Raw genomic sequence first — 20,767 nt, forward strand, 5'->3', positions numbered from 1 at the left:
GTCATCTGATGAAGATCGTCAAAGGTTAGTAATAATTTTAGCTGTATTTGTGGTTTTTGTGACACATCTCCTTGCCTGGAAAATGGCTGTGTGGCTATTGTTTGTCTATGTACTGTCCTAACATAAATCCTGGTGATTTTAGCGGAACGCCTAGCCAATATCCAATGGAACAGCGTGGCGCGAAATACAAAAACCTCAAAAATCCAATAATTTCAATTTCTCAAACATACAACTATTTTACACCATTTTAAAGATACACTTCTTCTTAACCTGTCTGGGCTAGGGGGCACTATTTTCACGGCCGGATAGAAAACGTACCCAATTTAAACTGGTTACTACTCTTGCCCAGAAACGAGAATATGCATATTATTAGTAGATTTGGATAGAAAACACTCTGAAGTTTCTAAAACTGTTTGAATGGTGTCTGTGAGTATAACAGAACTCATATGGCAGGCAAAAACCTGAGAAAATTCCAAGCAGGAAGTGGCCTGTCTGAGAATTTGTAGTTCTTCTTTTGATTCTCTATCGAAACTACAGTATCTCTGGGGTTACGTAGCACTTTCTAAGGCTTCCATTGGCTCTCTAAAGCCTTCAGAAAGCGGATTGAGGCATCTCCTGTCTCTGGGCAGAGTATAGTAGCTCAGTTTCTCAGTGGTCTGCCAGGTGACAAAGAGATTGGATATGCTCGTTCACGAGACCACGCTGTTTTTTCTTTTCCTCTTTGAATGAATACACTATTGTCCGGTTGGAATATTATCGCTATTTTATGAGAAAAATACCATAAAAATTGATTTTAAACAGCGTTTGACATGCTTCTAAATACGGTAATGGAACATTTTGAATTTTTTGGTCTCGAAATGCACTCGCGCATTACCCTTTGGATAGTGACCTGAACGCACGAACAAAACGGAGGTATTTGGACATAACTATGGATTATTTGGAACAAAAACAACATTTCTTGTGGAAGTAGCAGTCCTGGGAGTGCATTCTGATGAAGATCAGCAAAGGTAATACAATTTTTCTAATACTAATTCTGATTTTAGTGTGCCCCGAAGTTGGTGGGTGTCAAAATAGCTAGCCGTGATGGCTGAGCTATGTACTCAGAACATTGAAAAATGTGCTTTCGCCGAAAAGCTATTTTAAAATCTGACATAGCGATTGCGTAAAGGAGTTCTGTATCTATAATTCTTAAAATAATTGTTATGTATTTTATCAACGTTTATGATGAGTAATTTAGTAAATTCACCGGAAGTTTTCGGTGGGGATACATTTTCTGAACATCACACGCCAATGTAAAAAGCTGTTTTTTTATATAAATATGAACTTGATTGAACAAAACATGCATGTATTGTATAACATAATGTCCTAGGAGTGTCATCTGATGAAGATCATCAAAGGTTAGTGCTTCATTTAGCTGTGTTTTGGGTTTCTGTGACATATATGCTTGCTTGAAAATGGCTGTGTGATTATTTTGGGCTATGTACTCTCCTAACATAATGTAATGTTTTGCTTTCGCTGTAAAGCCTTTTTGAAATCTGCTGTTCCATTGGCTGCTGGCTAGGAGTTCCGCTAGCGGAACGTCTTTCCTCAACAGGTTTTAAAGCACTTAAATTGAAATTGAATTGAGAGAGAGAAACAGAGATTTATTTGCACATCTTTACAAAACTGTGTATAGCCATAATATGACATTTGAAATTTCTCTATTCCTATGGAACTTTTGTGAGTGTAATGTTTACTGTTATTTTTATATTGTTTATTTCACTTTTGTCTATTATCTATTTCACTTGCTTTGGCAATGTAAACATATGTTTCCCATACCAATAAAGCCCCTTAAATTGAATTGAATTGAATTGAGAGAGATCGAGAATGAGAGAGAGAGAGAGAGAAAGAGAGAGAGAGAGAGGGAGAGAGAGAGGTGCCCTGTGGTTCATTCATAGATCTGCAGCTAACAGTCTATAAGGGACAATTACACTTTACAGTAGGCTAGGATACTATATATAGAGAGAACCACTAACCGCTGTAAAATGAATGACATAACATGTTCTCTGAATTGGAAGTGTAATTGTGGCAGTGGACAGATTTGAGGATTCAGTAATGATGGCACTGTTTTGTGAGATTGGGGCATTAAGAACTGAAACTCTCCAGAGACATTGAACGTTAATCAGACTTTATTGACAATGACACCACAACAAACAATTAGGATATCACTCTGTGCCTTCGTCTATTACTTCAGCTATATCTCAGGAAATCTAAAATGATTCCTTCTTCTAAACCGGGACTTCCTCTGTGAATGCCTTGGCTACTAAAGCTTGATCAAAATCACTCAGAGACAGTAGAGTGGACTTGCAGGACAGATCTCCAATACAGATGTAGGATCTTAATTTGACCATCCTGTTGCAGGAGAACTTTCCTGTAATGCAGGAAATTTGAAACTTATAGTGTATTTGAGGTTTTAAAAGGCTTCTGAAATGTGTAATTTCCACTTAGAAATGTTAGACATCCCTTATGGAAAATGTATAAACCAATACAAAAACGTCCATTAACCCCATAGAGTCAATATCTGCGCCCCCACAGAAATCCAATTACTAAATAAAAAAATCCAGATCAAAAACATTCTGTTTAAGCTAGATACAGTGCATTCAGAAAGTATTCAGACCCCTTGACTTTTTCAACATTTTGTTACATTGCAGCTTTATTCTAAAATTGGTTATTTTCCTCATCAATCTACACACAATACTCTATAATGACAAAGCGAAAACAGGATTTTAGACATTTTTGTAAATGTATTAAAAATCAAAAACAGAAATATGCTATCTACTTAAGTATTCAGGCCCTTTGCTTTGAGACTCTAAATTGAGCTGAGGTACATCCTGTTTCCATTGATCATCCTTGAGATGTTTCTACAACTTGATGGAGTCCACCTGGGATAAATTCAATTGATTTGTCATGATTTGGAAAGGCACACACCTGTCTATTGTCACACCCTGATCTGTTTCACCTGTCTTTGTGATTGTCTCCACCCCCCTCCAGGTGTTGCCCATCTTCCCCATTATCCCCTGTGTATTTATACCTGTGTTCTCATTTTGTCTTGTTTGTCAAGCCAACCAGCGTTTTTGTGTCAGCTCCTACTTTTCCCCAGTCTCTCTTTTCTCATCCTCCTGGTTTTTGACCCTTACCTGTCCTGACCCTGTACCCACCCGCCTGACCACTCTGCCTGCCCCTGACCTTGAGCCTGCCTGCCTGCCGTCCTGTACCTTTACCCCGTCTCTGGATTACCGACCTCTGCTTGACCTGACCCTGAGCCTGCCTGCCGTCCTGTACCTTTACCCCGTCTCTGGATTACCGACCTCTGCTTGACCTGACCCTGAGCCTGCCTGCCGTCCTGTACCTTTGCCCCACCTCTGCATTACAGACCTCTGCTTGACCAGACCCTGAGCCTGCCTGCCGTTCTGTACCTTTGCCCCACCTCTGGATTACCGACCTCTGCCTGACCTGAGCCTGCCTGCCGTTCTGTACCTTTGCCCATGTTGCTCTAATAAATATTGTTACTTTGACACGGTCTGCATCTGGGTCTTACCTTGATACCTGATGTCTATATAAGATCCCACAGTTGGCAGTGCATGTCAGAGCAAAAACCAAGCCATGAGGTCGAAGGAATTGTCCGTAGAACGTCAAGACAGGATTGTGTCGAGGCACAGATCTAGGGAAGGGTACCAGAAAATGTCTGCAGCATTGAAGGTCCCCAAGAACACAGTGGCCTCCATCATTCTTAAATGGAAGAAGTTTGGAACAACCAAGACTCTACCTAGAGCTGGCCGCCCGTCCAAACTGAGCAATCAGGAGAGAAAGGCACTTAAAGGACTCTCAGACCATGAGAAACAAGATTCTCTGGTCTGATGAAACCAAGATTGAACTCTTTGACCTGAATGCCAAGTGTCACGTCTGGAGGAAACCTGGCACCATCTCTACGCAGCATCATGCTGTGGGGATGTTTTTCAGCAGCAGGGACTGGTGGACTAGTCAGGATCGAGGGAAAGATAAACTGAGCAAAGTACAGAGAGATGCTTGATGAAAACCTGCTCCAGAGGACCTCAGACTGGGGCAAAGGTTTACCTTCCAACAGGACAACGACCCTAAGCACACAGCGAAGACAACGCAAGAGTGGCTTCGGGACAAGTCTCTGAATGTCCTTGAGTGGCCCAGCCAGAGCCCGGGATGAACCTGATCGAACATCTCTGGAGAGACCTGAAAATTGCTGTGCAGCGATGCTCCCCATCCAACCTGACAGAGCTTCAGAGGATTGGCAGAGAAGCATGGGAGAAACTCCCCAAATACAGGTGTGCCAAGCTTGTAGCGTCATACCCAAGAAGACATGAGGCTGTAATCACTACCAAAGGTGCTTAAACAAAGTACTGAGTAAAGGGTCTGAATACTTAAGTAAATGTGATATTTCATTTTTTCATTTTTAACAAGTTAGCAGCATTTTCAAAAAAAATGTTTTTGCTTTGTGATTATGGGGTATTGTGTGTATATTGTTTAGAATAACAAAAACAATTCAATCCATTTTAGAATAAGGCTGTGAAGTAACAAAATGTGGCGATGTTTGACAGAAATATAACTTTTAGAGAAAAGAGGGATTACATTTTCCACCATAACAATAAACTGAAACATCATTAATAGTGGTGGCGGATTATAATGCGATTTTCACTGATAGGGAGGGCAACAATGCTGCAAGCTATTATTATATAGGACAGGAAAACAAAACCAATTGAAAACACTCTGGGGTTTCTGGCACAACACTCCATTACTGAGACACATCCTCTAAACTTGCTTGCTGCAATTTAGTGGGCTCTAGAGCAGTCTACGAAGAACTAGAATTATTAGCCAACATTTTGCAGGGTCTTCATATAGAATGGGTTTTAGGTTATGGACAATGGTGAACCACATAGGTAAAAATAAACTGTGAATCATTGTATTATATCAAAACATTCTGTGGAGCTTGACATTACCTTCACAATTCACAGCGGAAGTGAAGGATAGCCTACTGATGATGTGTGAATGTTCTAGAAGACAGTTAAACCTGAAGTGGAACAACAAAATGTAACAAGAGATTGCCTGAAACTGGGGAAATCTACAGTATATATCCTGCTTTCAACACTCTGATCCTGTTGATAAAAACAAGTTTCAGAAATTCCTTGCAATATATATATTATTCTACAGTGGGCTACAATAAATGTGTTAATTTATCCATATAAGTGATGCAAGCTTATAATGCAAGTTTTCTAAGAAATTCTAATAAAGGATAAACCTACCTATATTTCTAAAACATTCTCAGAGGACAGTAACAGCGGCCTACATTTGTCCAGGCCTACATAATTCCATCAATTGCTGGTATTAAATAGCTTGTTTGTGATGTTTGATGGGATGAGGACAGTATGGAGGGAATATCGTTGGTCATATCCTGTAGGATCCTGTAAAGGCTCTGTGAGCAAACAAGAGAGGTATCCTGGCCCTCTGGCACCCAGATGAGAGAAAGGGAGTAGGGGAGGGGGAGCATAGCATATTCACAAAGGAATATTACTTAGAATCTACAATCAAGAATGACATAAGCATATGACACATTCATAACATTTGACAAATTGATCTTCCTATGGAGGAATATAAATAGTAATAGGAATGGTAGCCTACTAATATCGTTACAGAATATTTGCCTTGGGAAAATAAATATAGCATTGCTTTTGACTTTGTCATTAACGAGAGTCAACATTTTCGGCATATTCTGTTGGCATTGATCGTTGGCTTTTTATGAATGAAAAGAGAGGAGAGAATTTTACTAGCGGTTGACGTCACCTCCAGCGTGACGCCACCACCCTTTTTATTGGGGCTGGCGGCAGAGGCCCCATTCATAAAACGGAAAGAGGCAGACTGCTCGTGATAGTAATGCTCTCAGGAGAATAAGAGCGCAACATTGCGCAGGAGCTGCTCAGCATTAACACACATCCAGCACTCTGTTCGTGTTCTTCAACAGGAAAAACAGAATTATCTTCATTATGGAGGAAAATATGGTAATTATGGATGAACTTTGCGAAATGGATTGCAACGTTTTGAAAAGGTTGTTGAAGGACGACAGTGCGAAATGCCTGGTGCTGGACTGCCGATCATTCTTGGCGTTTAGCGCTGGACATATTCGGAGCGCAGTGAATATTCGCTGTAATACCATTGTGCGAAGGCGAGCGAAGGGCTCGGTGAGTTTAGACCAGATTCTATCGAGTGATGAAGAGGTCAAAGCCCGGCTGAAATCAGGACTGTACTCCGCTGTGATCCTCTACGACGAGAGGACGCCCGACATAGACACTGTTAAAGACGATAGCACAATCACTCTGGTGCTAAATGCAGTGTACAGAGACACATTTGGAACTGAAATATTTCTACTAAAAGGTAAATGATCACAATGCACTTAACAGGTTATCAGAATAAAAACATGCCCAATTAGTTTTGTTTACAAGCATAAATAACACAAAAAGCATAAATACTAATTTAATAGAACATAGTTTTCATTATATCTGACAAATGTGTTATTACAATGTTATTATTTTATTATCACAATTATTACAGGTATTTCTTAACCAGCTTAAAATGGTACATCTAGTGCGGTTTTGTATTGCTGCACAATTCAACCCACAAATCGGCACTAGGCGCTAACAATGAGGTAATGCAGAGAGAGCCACGTCTGGGTGCACGAGGATGTGCTGCAGTGAGTGTCTTGTGTGAGCCCCAACAATTGGATCATCTTCAAGATTTCACATCAGCAAATGTATTAATTTAAAAAAGTTATTTTAGAATGGCTATTGTTGCCCATAGCTTATTATGAGATCAAAGTTACGCACACGCATTGAACATTGAAACATTAAGTGTTGCCAGATAATCACAAGAGTATACCCTATTTCTCAATAAATTATTATGAGTATATGAGGAAATGCAATTTTTTTCTCATAAATTCGACTAGGTTTTTCAATTGTCACATTTAATTTAGGTAAAAAACACTAAGCGTGCCCAAATTATAAGCCTCTTTTTATTAAATGGAAAGCAAATGATAATTGCTGTTCTATAATGTTTTATGTAAATCTTCAAAGATATTTTATTTGGTTTTTATAGATTAAAATGACCTATGTGTATTACGCTAGATAGGCTAATTTGTAAATGATATACGCAGATGGTAAGCTATTAGGCTGTTTTGACTTGAATGTGGCCTGTGATTAAAATATCCTAATGTCTAAGGTTCATCTTTTTTCACAGGGGGCTACGACAGATTTTTCACGGAGTATCCCGAGTTCTGTTTGAAGACCAAAACGTTATCCTCGTTCTCTGCCCAGTCCAGTTTGGACTCGTGTTCTTCCTGTGGAACTCCACAGACGTCCCACCATGACCAGGTAAAGAAGGGGACCTGTTTAAACCGGTGACCGAGTTGTGACCAAGTTTGACTGAATGTGTGGCATTGAGTGAAATACCAGGAGACTCGTAAATTCCAGTCATCTAGAGCTAGGCCTACTGTTGTTTTTTTCGTCTCGGTAAGAGCACCAGTTGTGACTCCTTTTTATCTCTCTCACTGGTGCAGGGGGTGGTAGGGTAGGCAGGTGTGACCAACATTGTCCGGCCTTCCTTCACTATCTGTTTTAAGCAGGCGTTATCGATACTTTACTGCTGTTTGAATGGGGCCCATAGCAGCAATGCCATAACAGGGCCCAAATCAACAAACTGGCTGAAGATACAGTACATTAACTTCATGAGTTGTCATTGGCTTATATTTTATGATCCAATTTCAGACCATATTGCTGCGACCTTAAAATTAAAATAATTAAAATAAAGTGCATACCATAAATTGTATTTATCAGAACCTTTTGTTTAAAATTGATTGCAGATTGTAATTAGGCCCTTTCTCCAGTCTTCTTAATTGTGTTACTTTGTGATGTTTGAAAGAGACATTCTGACTACATTTGCCTGTATTCTCTTTTGACTCTGTATTAATGCCAACTTTGTCTTCTATATGTTCCAGGCTGGTCCAGTGGAGATTCTTCCCTTCCTGTACCTTGGCAGTGCCTTCCATGCCTCCAAAAAGGACATGCTGGACGGTATGGGCATCTCTGCCTTACTCAACGTGTCCTCTAACTGTCCCAACCACTTCGAGGGGGTCTACCAGTACAAGTGCATTCCTGTGGAGGACAACCACAAAGAGGACATCAGCTCCTGGTTCATAGAAGCCATTGAGTTTATCGGTAAGTTACATTTTCTTAGAAGAATACATGGGATCCGGACCAAATTACACCCTGTAGTGCACTATAAAGGGAAAAGGGTGCCATTTGGGACTTAGACTAATACATCATCATCATGATGAGCAGGAGGAGAATGACATGGTCTATGATGGTCCCTGTAGCTGCAGCATAGCTCAGTAGAATGTTAATTTGATCATGTGATTAAAGGTCTTCTTTTTGCAGGGAAGAGAGTGTCACTTCAATTGATGGCTCTTCAAGAACAAACAGATGGTTCTTTTGATAATTACTCTGAGTGTATGAGTAATGGGTGGCAGTGTTTTTCTAACCACGGTGGCAAAATGTATTTAAGATAACATTTTCATTCCCGGCCAGGTACTAGCCTAAGTGAAAGGAGAAGATTTTAGAATAAATAATTGGTATTAAAGAGACAATAAATTGTGTGCTCATGCAGAATCTCAGTGTGAGGTTTACCCATGCTCAGTGTGCTTAGTTGATATGGATGATGGAGGGAGAAGAGAGCTGAATTATAGTCATTGTGGGACTACGATGGTTAGAGATTATCATGGTTAGGGATTTCCATGGTTAGGGATTTCCATGGTTAGAGATTTCCGTGGTTAGAGATTTCCGTGGTTAGGGATTACCATGGTTAGAGATTTCCATGGTTAGAGATTTCCATGGTTAGAGATTTCCATGGTTAGGGATTACTATGGTTAGAGATTACCATGGTTAGAGATTTCCATGGTTAGAGATTTCCATGGTTAGGGATTTCCATGGTTAGAGATTACCATGGTTAGGGATTTCCATGGTTAGGGATTACCATGGTTAGAGATTACCATGGTTAGGGATTACTATGGTTAGAGATTACCATGGTTTGGGATTACCATGGTTAGGGATTACCATGGTTAGGGATTACTATGGTTAGAGATTTCCATGAGGGAGGATAGGAGGGCCTAGTGTCATACTCCACATGGAAGCCTGCTACACTGGTGTGTGGAGACCCCAGTATGTTTGGATGGGGGTGTGTGTGTAAGCGTCTATGGGCTTGAATGCATCAGAGTTCGCTGCTTAGGGACCAGAGTATGACTCATCCACTGTTCTTGGGTGCGGTGCTGCGTTAGTTGGAGTTACCTTAATAGCTGTGTATGTTCACACCAGAGAATACGACTGCACTATAGAATGGGATGGTACATTTCTGTGTTTTAATGAGTATTTATGACATTCTTCTCACATAGAAATATTTGGGCATTAGGACACACATTTTGTTGTGTGGACACTACTCATAATGGCCTCCCTGTGATAAGGGCAATTCCCCTGTGGTTGCTATTTCTCATGGTGAGAAATGCTTATGTATGAAAAGGGCTGTAGGTGTGTTGGGTGCAGGATCAACATTTGCATGTCTTTGCTCTGGGGCGCATAGTTTTGCGGTTTGTGTTTTATAGGGCTACAGACTAATATATTGCTTATGAGAACCTGAGGTGTAAGAGCCTGGCGTGTGACTTTGTGGTTGTCTGTGTGGATGAGAACCATGAGGAAAAACAAATCAGTGAAGTTATACGTGTCTATCAAGAAAGCTTACAGACCATTACAACCGATGATCCTGAGCACTATGTATTACCTATCTTGTGCATATCTACAGTATACCCTGAGTCAATTCTGGACGCCCTATCTCTCTGTCTCTCTCTCTTCAGACTCTGTGAAAGACTCTAACAGACGTGTGCTGGTGCACTGCCAGGCGGGCATCTCTCGCTCTGCCACCATCTGCCTCGCATACCTGATGAAGAAGAAGCGTGTTCGGCTGGACGAAGCCTTTGAGTTCGTCAAGCAGCGCCGCAGTATCATCTCCCCCAATTTCAGCTTCATGGGTCAGCTGTTGCAGTTCGAGTCCCAGGTGCTGGCCACATCGTGCGCGGTGGAGGCTGCCAGCCCCTCGGCAGCCAGCCTGGGCCCCAAGTCTTCCTCCAGCCCTACGTCACCCTTCATCTTTAGCTTTCCCGTCTCCGTGGTAGCACATAGCCAGCCCAGCAGCCTGGCCTACCTGCAGAGTCCAATCACAACCTCACCCAGCTGCTGATTCCCTGGCTCCACAAAGACTCACTGCCCCATTCCTCTCACTATCCAGACCAGAGAGAGAGAGGTTATCTTCTCCTACCTGGTATAAGCTGAAAGGTCCATTGACAATGAAAAACTGAGGGTGCCTATCCTGGTGCCTGACACAAAAAACTGTATAAAATATGGCACTCACACGTACACCTTCATCACTATATGGTGACTAATAAATACACTCTTTCATAAAACAGGCTAAAGAACAGATGCAGTTCCTGTGTTTTAGTGTGAAGGTGGACACAGGAAGGACGGAGCAGCAGAATTTTAAGTTGTTGTCCATCTTTTTCATTTCCTGTGGAGTTTTTCCAAAGCCTCTCCGGTCCTGTTGAGAGGGCTGAATGGCCGTGAGCAGAGATGCAGAGAAAATGAAAGAGCAGAGAGGGGAGGGGGGGAGAAAGAGAGTGCTCAGTCATTTAGTGGCTTCCTGATGGAGCGCAGGAGGCTCTTCAGTTGTGACAGGTGCTTGCTAGCGTCCTGTCCGGCTTCCTGTCCCTGACATCCCCATCCTCTCTCCCACACGCCCCCTCCTCTTCTGGAGCAGGACTGCTGATGAATGACTGAATAAAAGAGTCACCCCTGTGGAGGAGGAGAGGCCGCTGAGATGGAGAGACTAGCTTTCTGAGACAGTGCCAAATGAACGTTTGAGACCCTGCTACATAGCCCGGGCAACCCCTGGTGTTCCATGTAATAAGCTCGGTCGGAAGGACAGATATGCTTTTGAGGGGAAAGGGGGTCTAGTCATTTCTGTTTTTTGTTCAGTGCCTTGTTCAGAGAAGGTATAAGATGTTTTTCCCAGCGCTTTTGGATGTGCTCAAGTGCCCCAGCGCCTTTTCTTTCCAAACAGACTCTGGCAGATAAACTGGCAAATCTCTAAACAGCAACAACAAACCATTTCAAGTCAGCACTGCAATACAGACAATGTAATCCTATCCGTTTCTCTCCCCCAAGTAGAGCAATAATGCGTTTCTCTCTCTTCCCAGTTTCCACCAAAGTACTACATTGTGTTGTGTATTTATAATCATGTTTTTAGCTTCATATGTGTGTATTCGCTAATCGATAAAGACCAGATCTTTGAGAAGTGCTGTTTGCCTTACCAATAATGATTTTTTCTAATTCACCAGATAAGAATGTTGTCATTTTTCATTCCTGTATGGAGGCATATTGCTGTCTGTTACATAGGTACTATTTCTGTTCAGACCATGGATGCTGATTGGTCTAATGCTTGTTGGAGGAGGGAGTTAGTTGGGAACAGACCTATGGCTTGTTTCTTTGTCTTATCACTGTTACTCCACCAATGTCTAGTAGATCCAGACTACTTTCTAAACTTACCAAATGCACAATAACCAACAGGGACAATTTCCCGGCTACGCACAAACACCCCTAAAAAAACAGGCACACTGGAATGTCTGACATCACTGGGAAAAAATATATATGAGATGGTAGAAAACTGCTAGTGTGTGCTGCCACTGGACTGACTCATGTGAAATGGTTCATTTTTCTTCTCACTTCATTCTCTGAGTGAAAATATTGCCTGGAAGTGCTGGCCCAGGTGACGATCAGAGCCAGGAGCAAAGGCTTTTGGGAAAACAGGATTTACTACCCTCCTCTTTTTGAAGAATGTTGGCACCTTTTATAGAGCACTTTTAAGTGATGCAATACCGTATTATAACTTTGAATTAATTTGCACATTATTATTACTATGCTACCAGGTGGTAACTGATGACACCCATAATGTGCTTTTGTTCTTGAATGAGGGTATGTATGTAAATGATATGAAGATGAGAGGCGTTCTCTGGTCCACAATCATTGAACAATGCAATACTTTCTACCTGTGTCAAGGGAAATGCTGTTGTCTCATCATGGCAATATCATTCATCAAGTTGACTTTTTTTCTTTTTTTAAAACTTTTCCCTATGTTTTTGTTGAGTTGTATATGCTTTATTTATTCCTAAAATTCCATTGTGAAATACAACAATGTTCTTAAAAAAAGAAAATCTCTGTCTTACTTGCATGAAACATCATACATGGTATCTGGAAGGGACTACAAAAAGGATTCACACCCCTAGACACCCCAGCCTACACACAATACCCCATAATGTCAACGTGGAATTATGTTTTTCGAAAGTTTTGCAAATTAATAAAAAATGAAAAGCTGAAATGTCTTGAGTCAATAACTATTTAACTCCTTTGTTATGGCAAGCCTAAATAAGTTCAGGAGTAAACATTTGCTTAACAAGTCACATAATAGGTTGCATGGATCCACTCTGTGTACAATAATAGTTTAACATATTTGTTTATGACTACCTCATCTCTGTACCCCACACATACAATTAACTGTATGGTTCCTCAAACAAGCAGTGAATTTCAAAAACAAATTCAAACACAAAGACCAGGGAGGTTTTCCAATGCCTCGCAAAGAAGGGCACCTATTGCTAGATTGGTAAAACATTTAAAAATAAAGTAGACATTGAATATCCCTTTGAGCATGGTGTATCAATGCACCCAGTCACTACAAAGATACAGGCGTCCTTTCTAACTCAGTTGCCAGAAAGGAAGGTAACCAATGGCCAATGGTGACTTTAAAACAGTTCCAGAGTTTAATGGCTATGACAGGAGAAAACTGAGGATGGATCAACAACATTGTAGTTACTCCACAATACTAACTGAAATAATAGAGGGTAAAGAAGGAAGCCAGTACAGAATAAAGACATTCCAAAACAGGCATCCTGTTTGCAATAAGGCACTAAAGTAAAACTGCAAAAAATGTGGCACAGAAATGTACTTTATTCCTGAATGCAAAGCGGTATGTTTGGGGCTAATCCAATACATCACTGAGTACCACTCTTGATATTTTCAAGTATGGTGGTGGCTGCATCATGTCGTGGGTATGCTTGTCATTGGCAAGGACTAGGGAGTTTTTTGGGGGATAAAAAGAAACAGAATAGATCTAAGAACAGGAAAAATCCTAGAGAAAAACCTGGTTCAGTCTACTTTCCAACAGACACTGGGAGACAAATTCACTTTCCAGCAAGACAATAACCTAAAATACGAGGCCAAATCTACACTGGGGTTGCTTACCAAGACGACATTTAATGTTCCTGAGTGTTTTTACTTAAATCAGCTTGAAAATCTATGGTAAGACATGAAAATGGCTGTTTAGCAATGATCAACAACCAACTTGATAGAGCTTGAAGAATTGTAAAAATAATAATGTGCAAATACTGTAAAATCCAAGTGTGCAAAGCTCTTGGTGCTCCCGAATGGCGCAGCAGTCTAAGGCACTGCAACTCAGTGCTAGAGGCGTCATTAAAGACCCTGGTTCGATTCCAGGCTGTATCACAACCAGCCGTGATTGGGAGTCCCATAGGGTGGCGCACAATTGGCCCAGCGTCGTCAGGATTTGGCCGGGGTAGGCTGTCATTGTAAATAATAATTTGTTCTTAACTGACTTGCCTAGTTAAATACAATCTTGGGTTTTAAAAATGTTGTTCATACTAATCACAAGAAACTAAACGCAAGCACAGATAATGAAGTCAAAATAATCAAAGGCCTACTTACTTCTAAGTCATTTCACAAAGATAAAAGGCTGGTGTTTAGATTTAGCCAGCTTTAGACTATGCAGCGATCTTTGCCGCAAAGCTTAATGGATTGTGATTGTCTGTTCATCACTGGTGTACAGTAGTACAGTAGGTTCGGTCCTGTCTGTAAAAATCACCATAAAGCATCAGCGCAATGACTAGAATAAGGCTCGAGGAGCTGGGTTGCATTTCACAACATAAGTGCAGGGTTATAGCACCCCCTAGTGGCTGATTTTAATACTCCACATCCTCATTAATCTCTCCATAGAAATCACATTGTAGGTGTTTGTTGGATAAAATGATGACATCATGGGGATTATACCTGGAACCTAGCCATTTAGATGACAAAATATAAGTATATAGGCCTACACACTATGCAGAATTTACACACATCATACAAACTCTAGTGCAGGGCTGTTCATGTTGGTCCTGGAAGACCGAAACACATCTGGTTTTTATCCTCTTATCCGCTTCCAATAAGGGACTAATGCCAGAGAGATGGTGGCGTTCATTTTTTCGCTTACCAAGCAAGGAGTTTTTGTATGGAGGTCAATGAGAAAGTGTCGAATTTGGTTAACAAAAAAATGCAATGTCTTATTTGCTACGTGTGGCTTGTTTGATCATATAGAAGTTTCGTAATGATTAGGTTGTTGTAAGTGTAACAATATAGGACACGTGACACCCCGGCAACTTTGAGGAAAAACATTTTACGAGGATTTGTATAGATTTTTTTTTCTATTGTGTTATTGACTGTACGTTTGTTTATTCCATGTGTAACTCTGTGTTGTTGTATGTGTCGCACTGCTTTGCTTTATCTTGGCCAGGTCGCAGTTGTAAATGAGAACTTGTACTCAACTAGCCTACCTGGTTAAATAAAGGTGAAATAAAAAAATCGGAGTTGCGCCTGGTCGTCACTAGTTACCACAGCCACAAAGTCATAAACCCCGCCTAATTCTACTATTGATCTTCTTAAAATGTGATTTTAAACCTATCCCCAACCTTAACCACACTGCTAACCTTATGCCTAATACTAACCTTAAATTAAAACCAATTTTTGTTTTCATGAATTTTTAAGATAAAGACAATTTTGACTGCGTTTGTTGTAACTAGTGGAAACCGTTGAGCCTGTTGTTCACACGCGTATCTGCCCTCTCATTGGCTAAAATGGTCCCATCTGATTTTACCTCCTCCAACTGCCTTCCATTTTTGAAGACATTTCTTTTCATTATTAGGGCGGCAACTAGAGCATTTGGAATCTGTTTCCCAAAATAATCCTAATGCTAAATGAATCGTTAGAACATCATAAAAGGACCTAACAGCATATTGACATTTCCGAGCCTTTTCCCAAAAACGATTTTATTAACGTTGCACGTGAAATCGCTCTTAATCTAAGGCCTGCCTCAGACCACTAGTATGAACAGTTAAGTGCGTGGTGAGATCACCGTATGCCAACCCGCGTCACTTTAGACACATCAAATATCCGCTAAATATAGGATGAAGACGATAATCTGTCTCTCTGACCACCGAAAACTTCATAGTTTAATATATAGTTTGCAATGTTATTGTAAACAAGTGAATACATAAAAATACATAAAAAAAGAAAACCGAATTATATAATAGTTAGATTTAGGCAAAACTATTAACATAACTTTCATTTATGTACAATCGATAGACCTACCTAGTATTATTAACCCGTTAGATCACTATATCTGAGCTGCTTCAATTTTCGTATCTATTAGGCCTATAGGCTATATTATCTAAAAGCTTAAGCATTTCACTGTAGCCTAACGAATAATCTAAAGGTCAACATAGGTCTATGGCAACGTCACTTAACTTGCCACTTCATGGTTAATTAGCCTATTTAAATGTTTTAATTGCAGAATATCTGTAGGCCTACTTGAAGCTCAATTCCTGGCTGTTTTTATGCTATAATGATTTGTTGAGCAATTACAAAAACCATTGTCATAATATCCTATTTTTAGGTCCCATTGATATTTTCTAGAGCGAACGAAAAAACGAGCAACTTTGACATGATTTATTATTGCTCACAGTTTACAAACTGAAGAAATGCAGAATTTACATAATCAAACATTTCATTCAAAATAGCAGGAGAAAACAGTTAGCATACCTAATTTACATTTACATTTAAGTCATTTAGCAGACGCTCTTATCCAGAGCGACTTACAAATTGGTGCATTCACCTTATAATATCCAGTGACAAACATATAATACAAACACTAATAAAAAAAAGATGACTTTGAATAGCCAGAAATAATTTAAGAGCTACAGCAAGCTCTAGTTTAAATGTAAGGAATAAGGCATGAGGGGGTGTGGTATATGGCTAATATACCACAACTAACAGCTGTTCTTTTGCAACGTGGAGTGCCTGGATACAGCCCTTAGCTGTGGTATATTGGCCATATACCACAAACCCCCGAGGTGGCTTATTGCTATTATAAACTGGTTACCAATGTAATTAGAGCAGTAAAAATAAATATTTGGTCATACCGTGGTACCACGGCTGTCAGCCAATCAGCATTCAGGGCTCGAACCACCCATCTTATGATTAAGCAATAAGGCCCGAGGGGGTGTGGTATATGGCCAATATACCATGGCCAAAGGCTGTTCTTATGCTCAACGTGGAGTGCCTTGATACAGACCTTAGCCATGGTATATCGGTCACATATCACAAACCCCCAAGGTGCCTTATTGCTATTATAAACTGGTTACAAACGTAATTAGAGCAGAAAAAAAACATTGTCATACCCATGGTATACCTCTGATATACCAAGGCTTTCAGACAATCAGCATTCAGAACTCGGACCACTCAGTTAATAATCTGGAATCATTTTCAGCATGGAACAGCTCCTGTAATGACGCAGTTAAATTTCACTTTGTAATGAGTGCACTGCAGGGTGTTTTGGGAAACGTGTGACATCTTTGGACTTTATTTATGAGGCATCATTAAAACACTCATAAACCGAAATGCCATCAGGACTGTTCAATATGATGGATCATCTGTGCTAATTCAGACCTGGGAGACCAGGTGAGTGCAATTAACTACCACGAACAAACAAGAACCAGAAGTGTTTTGGCACTCCAGGACCGAAATTGAAGGGCCCGGTTTTTCAAAAAAACATTTTAATGCTAAATTCATCGTCAGAACCTTCGTAGGAGCATATCGTTAAATCTCCGAACTGTTCTCCAAAACCATCGTTTTTAACAGTGCATTTGAAAACGCTCTTAATTCAGAGTTTGTTTTGATATTTCAACCTGCTTGTCCTGATCGCGTCAGGTGTGGATGGACAAAATCACGTTGCGAGGGATGGCATATGCGTGCCCGGTGTAGTCAGCATGTGAGACGCCTGCCTCACCACTGGTACATCAGCCAAGCACGACGTTAGATGCTTTTTGCCGTCCCACGGCTTATTCTAAACAGAAGAATCACATGGTTTTCCCATCTCTCTGCGACTGCCGATAACTTCAGAACAAAGTTGACTACAAATACAAAATTGCCAAGGTCTTTGCATTTGATACAACAAGCAACGTCTACAATTTGGCTTCAAAAGAAAACCGAGATGACGGTATTAAAATATAAACAGTAGGCTATTTAGTGCATTGTTATTGGGTAAACATTAGAATAAGCCCCCTCAATATTTGCAGTCGTAGGTGGTAATACACTATTTATACCAAAATATGTGGACACCCCTTCAAATTAGTGGATTCGGCTATTTCAGCCACACCCGTTGCTTACAGGTGTATAAAATCGAGCACACAACCATGCAATCTCCATATGCAACATTGGCAGTAGAATGGCCTTACTGAAGTGCTCGGTGACATTCAACGTGGCACTGTCATAGAATGGCAACTTTCCAACAAGTCAGTTCGTCAAATTCTTGCTAGAGCAACAACGGCTTAGCCACGAAGTGGTATTTCACTCAAGCTCACAGAACGGGACCGCCGAGTGCTGAAGGGCTAGTTAGGCCGTAAAGCTTAGGCTACGAACTAACGGCAGATAAAAATTCTGTCCTCGATTGCAACACTCACTATAGAGTTCCAAACTGCCTCTGGAAGCAACATCAGCACAATAACTGTTAGTCAGGATCTTCATGAAATGGGTCTCCGTGGCCGAGCAGTCGCACCATGCGCAATGCCAAGCGTCGGCTGGAGTGGTGTAAAGCTCGCCACCATTGGACTCTGGAACAGTGGAAACGCATTCTCTGGAGTGATGAATCACTCTTCACCATCTGGCAGTCCGACGGACGAATCTGTGTTTGGCGGATGCCAGGAGAACGCTACCTGCCCCAATACATAGTGCCAACTATAAAGTTTGGTGGAGGAGGAATAATGGTCTGGGGCTGTTTTTCATGGTTCGGGCTAGTTCCAGTGAAGGGAAATCTTTACGCTACAGCATACAATGACATTCTAGACGATTCTGTGCTTCCAACTTTGGGAAGGTCCTTTCCTGCTTCATCATGACAATGCCCCGTGCACAAAGCGAGGTCCATACAGAAATGGCTTGTTGAGATCGGTGTGGAAGAACTTGACTGGCCTGCACACAGCCCTGACCTCAACCCCATCAAACACCTTCTGGATGAATTGGAATGCTGACTGCGAGCCAGGCCTAATCGTCCAACATCAGTGTCCGACCTCACTAATGCTCGTGGCTGAATGGAAGAAAGTCCCTGCAGCAATGTTCCAACATCTAGTAGAAAGCATTCCCATAAGAGTGGAGGCAACAAAGGGGGAACCAACTCCATATTAATGCCCATGATTTAGGAATGAGATGTCCGACAAGCAGGTGTCCACATACACTACATGACCAAATGTATCTCTCTAGGTCTAGGAGCTGATCCGTCGTTAGTATTGTGACATAATTAGAATGTTAATATAAGATTTGAATGGATAGAGCTGATCCAAAAGCAGCACTTTCTTTCTATCCTATCAGTAGCTACACATGCTCCAACGACGCAATTAGTGACCATTCTCTCTGCTGCCAGTGCATGTTGTTTTGGGAAATGTATGTTACATCTTCGGCCATTGTAGAAAAGGTCCGTCGTTAAAACACTCGTAAGCCTAAATTCCATCGCTATCGGGAAACCGGGCCTACTCTAGGGCCATCCACATCATCTAGGAGAGAACACAATAGCTCTGTGTGACAAACAGTTGGATAGATTGTTTGTTTTGATCGACTCATTTCTAAATCGGCCTCCTGAATGAGAAGTTTGACTGACATCTTTGCCTGCTGGTGATCGCTGAAGTAATGGTCAACTCTGTCCTCACAGCTATTCATCTCCCCCACTTCACTGAAAATCAATTCCCCTCTACAGGAATGCATAGCACAGCCCACTGTTTCACAGTGTTGAGTACATTTTTCATCTGGACATTTCCATGAATGTTCTGCACAGTATCAGTATGTAGTGTTGGGTTGAAAGAAAAATGAGCTGTGGTCAATACAAGGCCATGCTCCTTTAGAGGAACACTTACATTATGTACATTTAACTTCAACAAAAGCCATTCAGACAAAACAATCTTCAGTGAACTACTTTCATTGTGAGAAAAGTAGCAGGGAAGAGGCATTGGTCAGATGTGAACAGTTATGTACTTTATTAATACTTCTTTACAACACTGAGGAGTGTTACATTAGTCTCCAAATCAGCTGTGGTACATGATAGTCAGTGGGTCATTCATTGCTGGATCTTTCAGCACCAGAAAAACTAAATGGTGAAAAAATAAGATAAGAACTGTAGTAGGAATAAGTAAGAGGCATCGAGGCTCTCTCCAGGTGTTGGTCTGAAGAGAAGAGTGGAGATTAAATGAAAATTCCACTCAAACTATCTTTTGGTATTGTTTCATTAGTCCACTGTTGCGAAATGCTTCATACTGGGACACATTCTGTATTTTGAAAGTTCTACATCTTGAAAACTTGATTGCTGACATGCAAAACTATCAACAGTAGACTAATGAAACAAATACCAAAATATAGTTTTTGAGTGGTGTTTTCCTTTAAGACCAGGGTTCAGTCCCAAATAGCCCCATATTCCCTATATAGTGCATTACTTTTGACCCGGGCCAGTAGGGAACCCGTCAAAAGTAGTGCACTATATAGGGAATAGGGTGCTATTTGGGACTTACACAGGTTGTAGTAAATGGATTGGTTAACATCCCGGTCAAAGCGCAGACGGTTCTGGAGCTGGCATCTGAAACAGCAGGGATGGCAGAGTACCACACCAGCAAGATGCAGATAGAGCCCAGCTAGTGAGGAGACAGTGTCCTCCAATACAGACTACAGGATGTGGCATTCAAACCAGCCATTGCTTCTTCTACTGCTTCAAACTGTTATTTCCCAGAGGATGATTGACAAAACCAGTAGGAAGTAAGAAAAGTTATTGTTTACTTCTCAAAGAGGACACAGAGCAGAGGGATGAATTTGGAAGTGACTGAGAAAGAGATCAGGAAAAACAGCTACAAAAATCCCTTTCATCCCCACCCAAAAAACAAACAAATAATTGACAGTACTAATACAGCCCACTCTTCATCCGTTAACAACATGGTGAGCTTTACAAAGGCATCGTCTGCTACACACTGTACAATACTGGACATCGTTTTTTCAATACATTTTCAAATAACTTAAACATCTTTCCCGTTTAAAAGTGCAAATCCATTAAAAGATGAGTTTGACTGGATGGGAAAAGGTAATGAAAAGTCAGATGTTCAGTGTTTTCTTGTGCAAAGTAATGTTCTAATAATAATAGTAATGTCTCATAGCTTGCTTTACTTTCTCACATAACTCAATTTCTGTCCCAATCTGAAAAT

General features: G+C 40.9%; 1 protein-coding gene across 1 annotated transcript; it reads left to right on the forward strand.

Moving 5' to 3' along the window:
- Window positions 1-5,921: 5,921 nt before the first annotated feature.
- On the forward strand, window positions 5,922-12,527 carry LOC106568147 (dual specificity protein phosphatase 4). The gene is made up of 4 exons (XM_014138222.2): window positions 5,922-6,438; window positions 7,297-7,430; window positions 8,054-8,273; window positions 9,959-12,527. The coding sequence occupies exons 1-4, from the start codon at window positions 6,051-6,053 to the stop codon at window positions 10,339-10,341; spliced, it is 1,125 nt and encodes a 374-aa protein (XP_013993697.1). The 5' UTR covers window positions 5,922-6,050; the 3' UTR covers window positions 10,342-12,527.
- Window positions 12,528-20,767: the final 8,240 nt, after the last annotated feature.

The sequence above is a fragment of the Salmo salar genome, chromosome ssa13 (genome assembly GCF_905237065.1).
Source record: "Salmo salar chromosome ssa13, Ssal_v3.1, whole genome shotgun sequence".
Lineage (NCBI taxonomy): Eukaryota > Metazoa > Chordata > Actinopteri > Salmoniformes > Salmonidae > Salmo > Salmo salar.

Bases quoted from the DNA above. Each gene is read 5' to 3' on its own strand.
- LOC106568147 (XM_014138222.2), top strand. From the start codon at position 6,051: ATGGAGGAAAATATGGTAATTATGGATGAACTTTGCGAAATGGATTGC. The intron at 6,439-7,296 runs GTAAATGATCAC...CTTTTTTCACAG, and splicing joins TGAAATATTTCTACTAAAAG to GGGGCTACGACAGATTTTTC. The intron at 7,431-8,053 runs GTAAAGAAGGGG...TATATGTTCCAG, and splicing joins AGACGTCCCACCATGACCAG to GCTGGTCCAGTGGAGATTCT.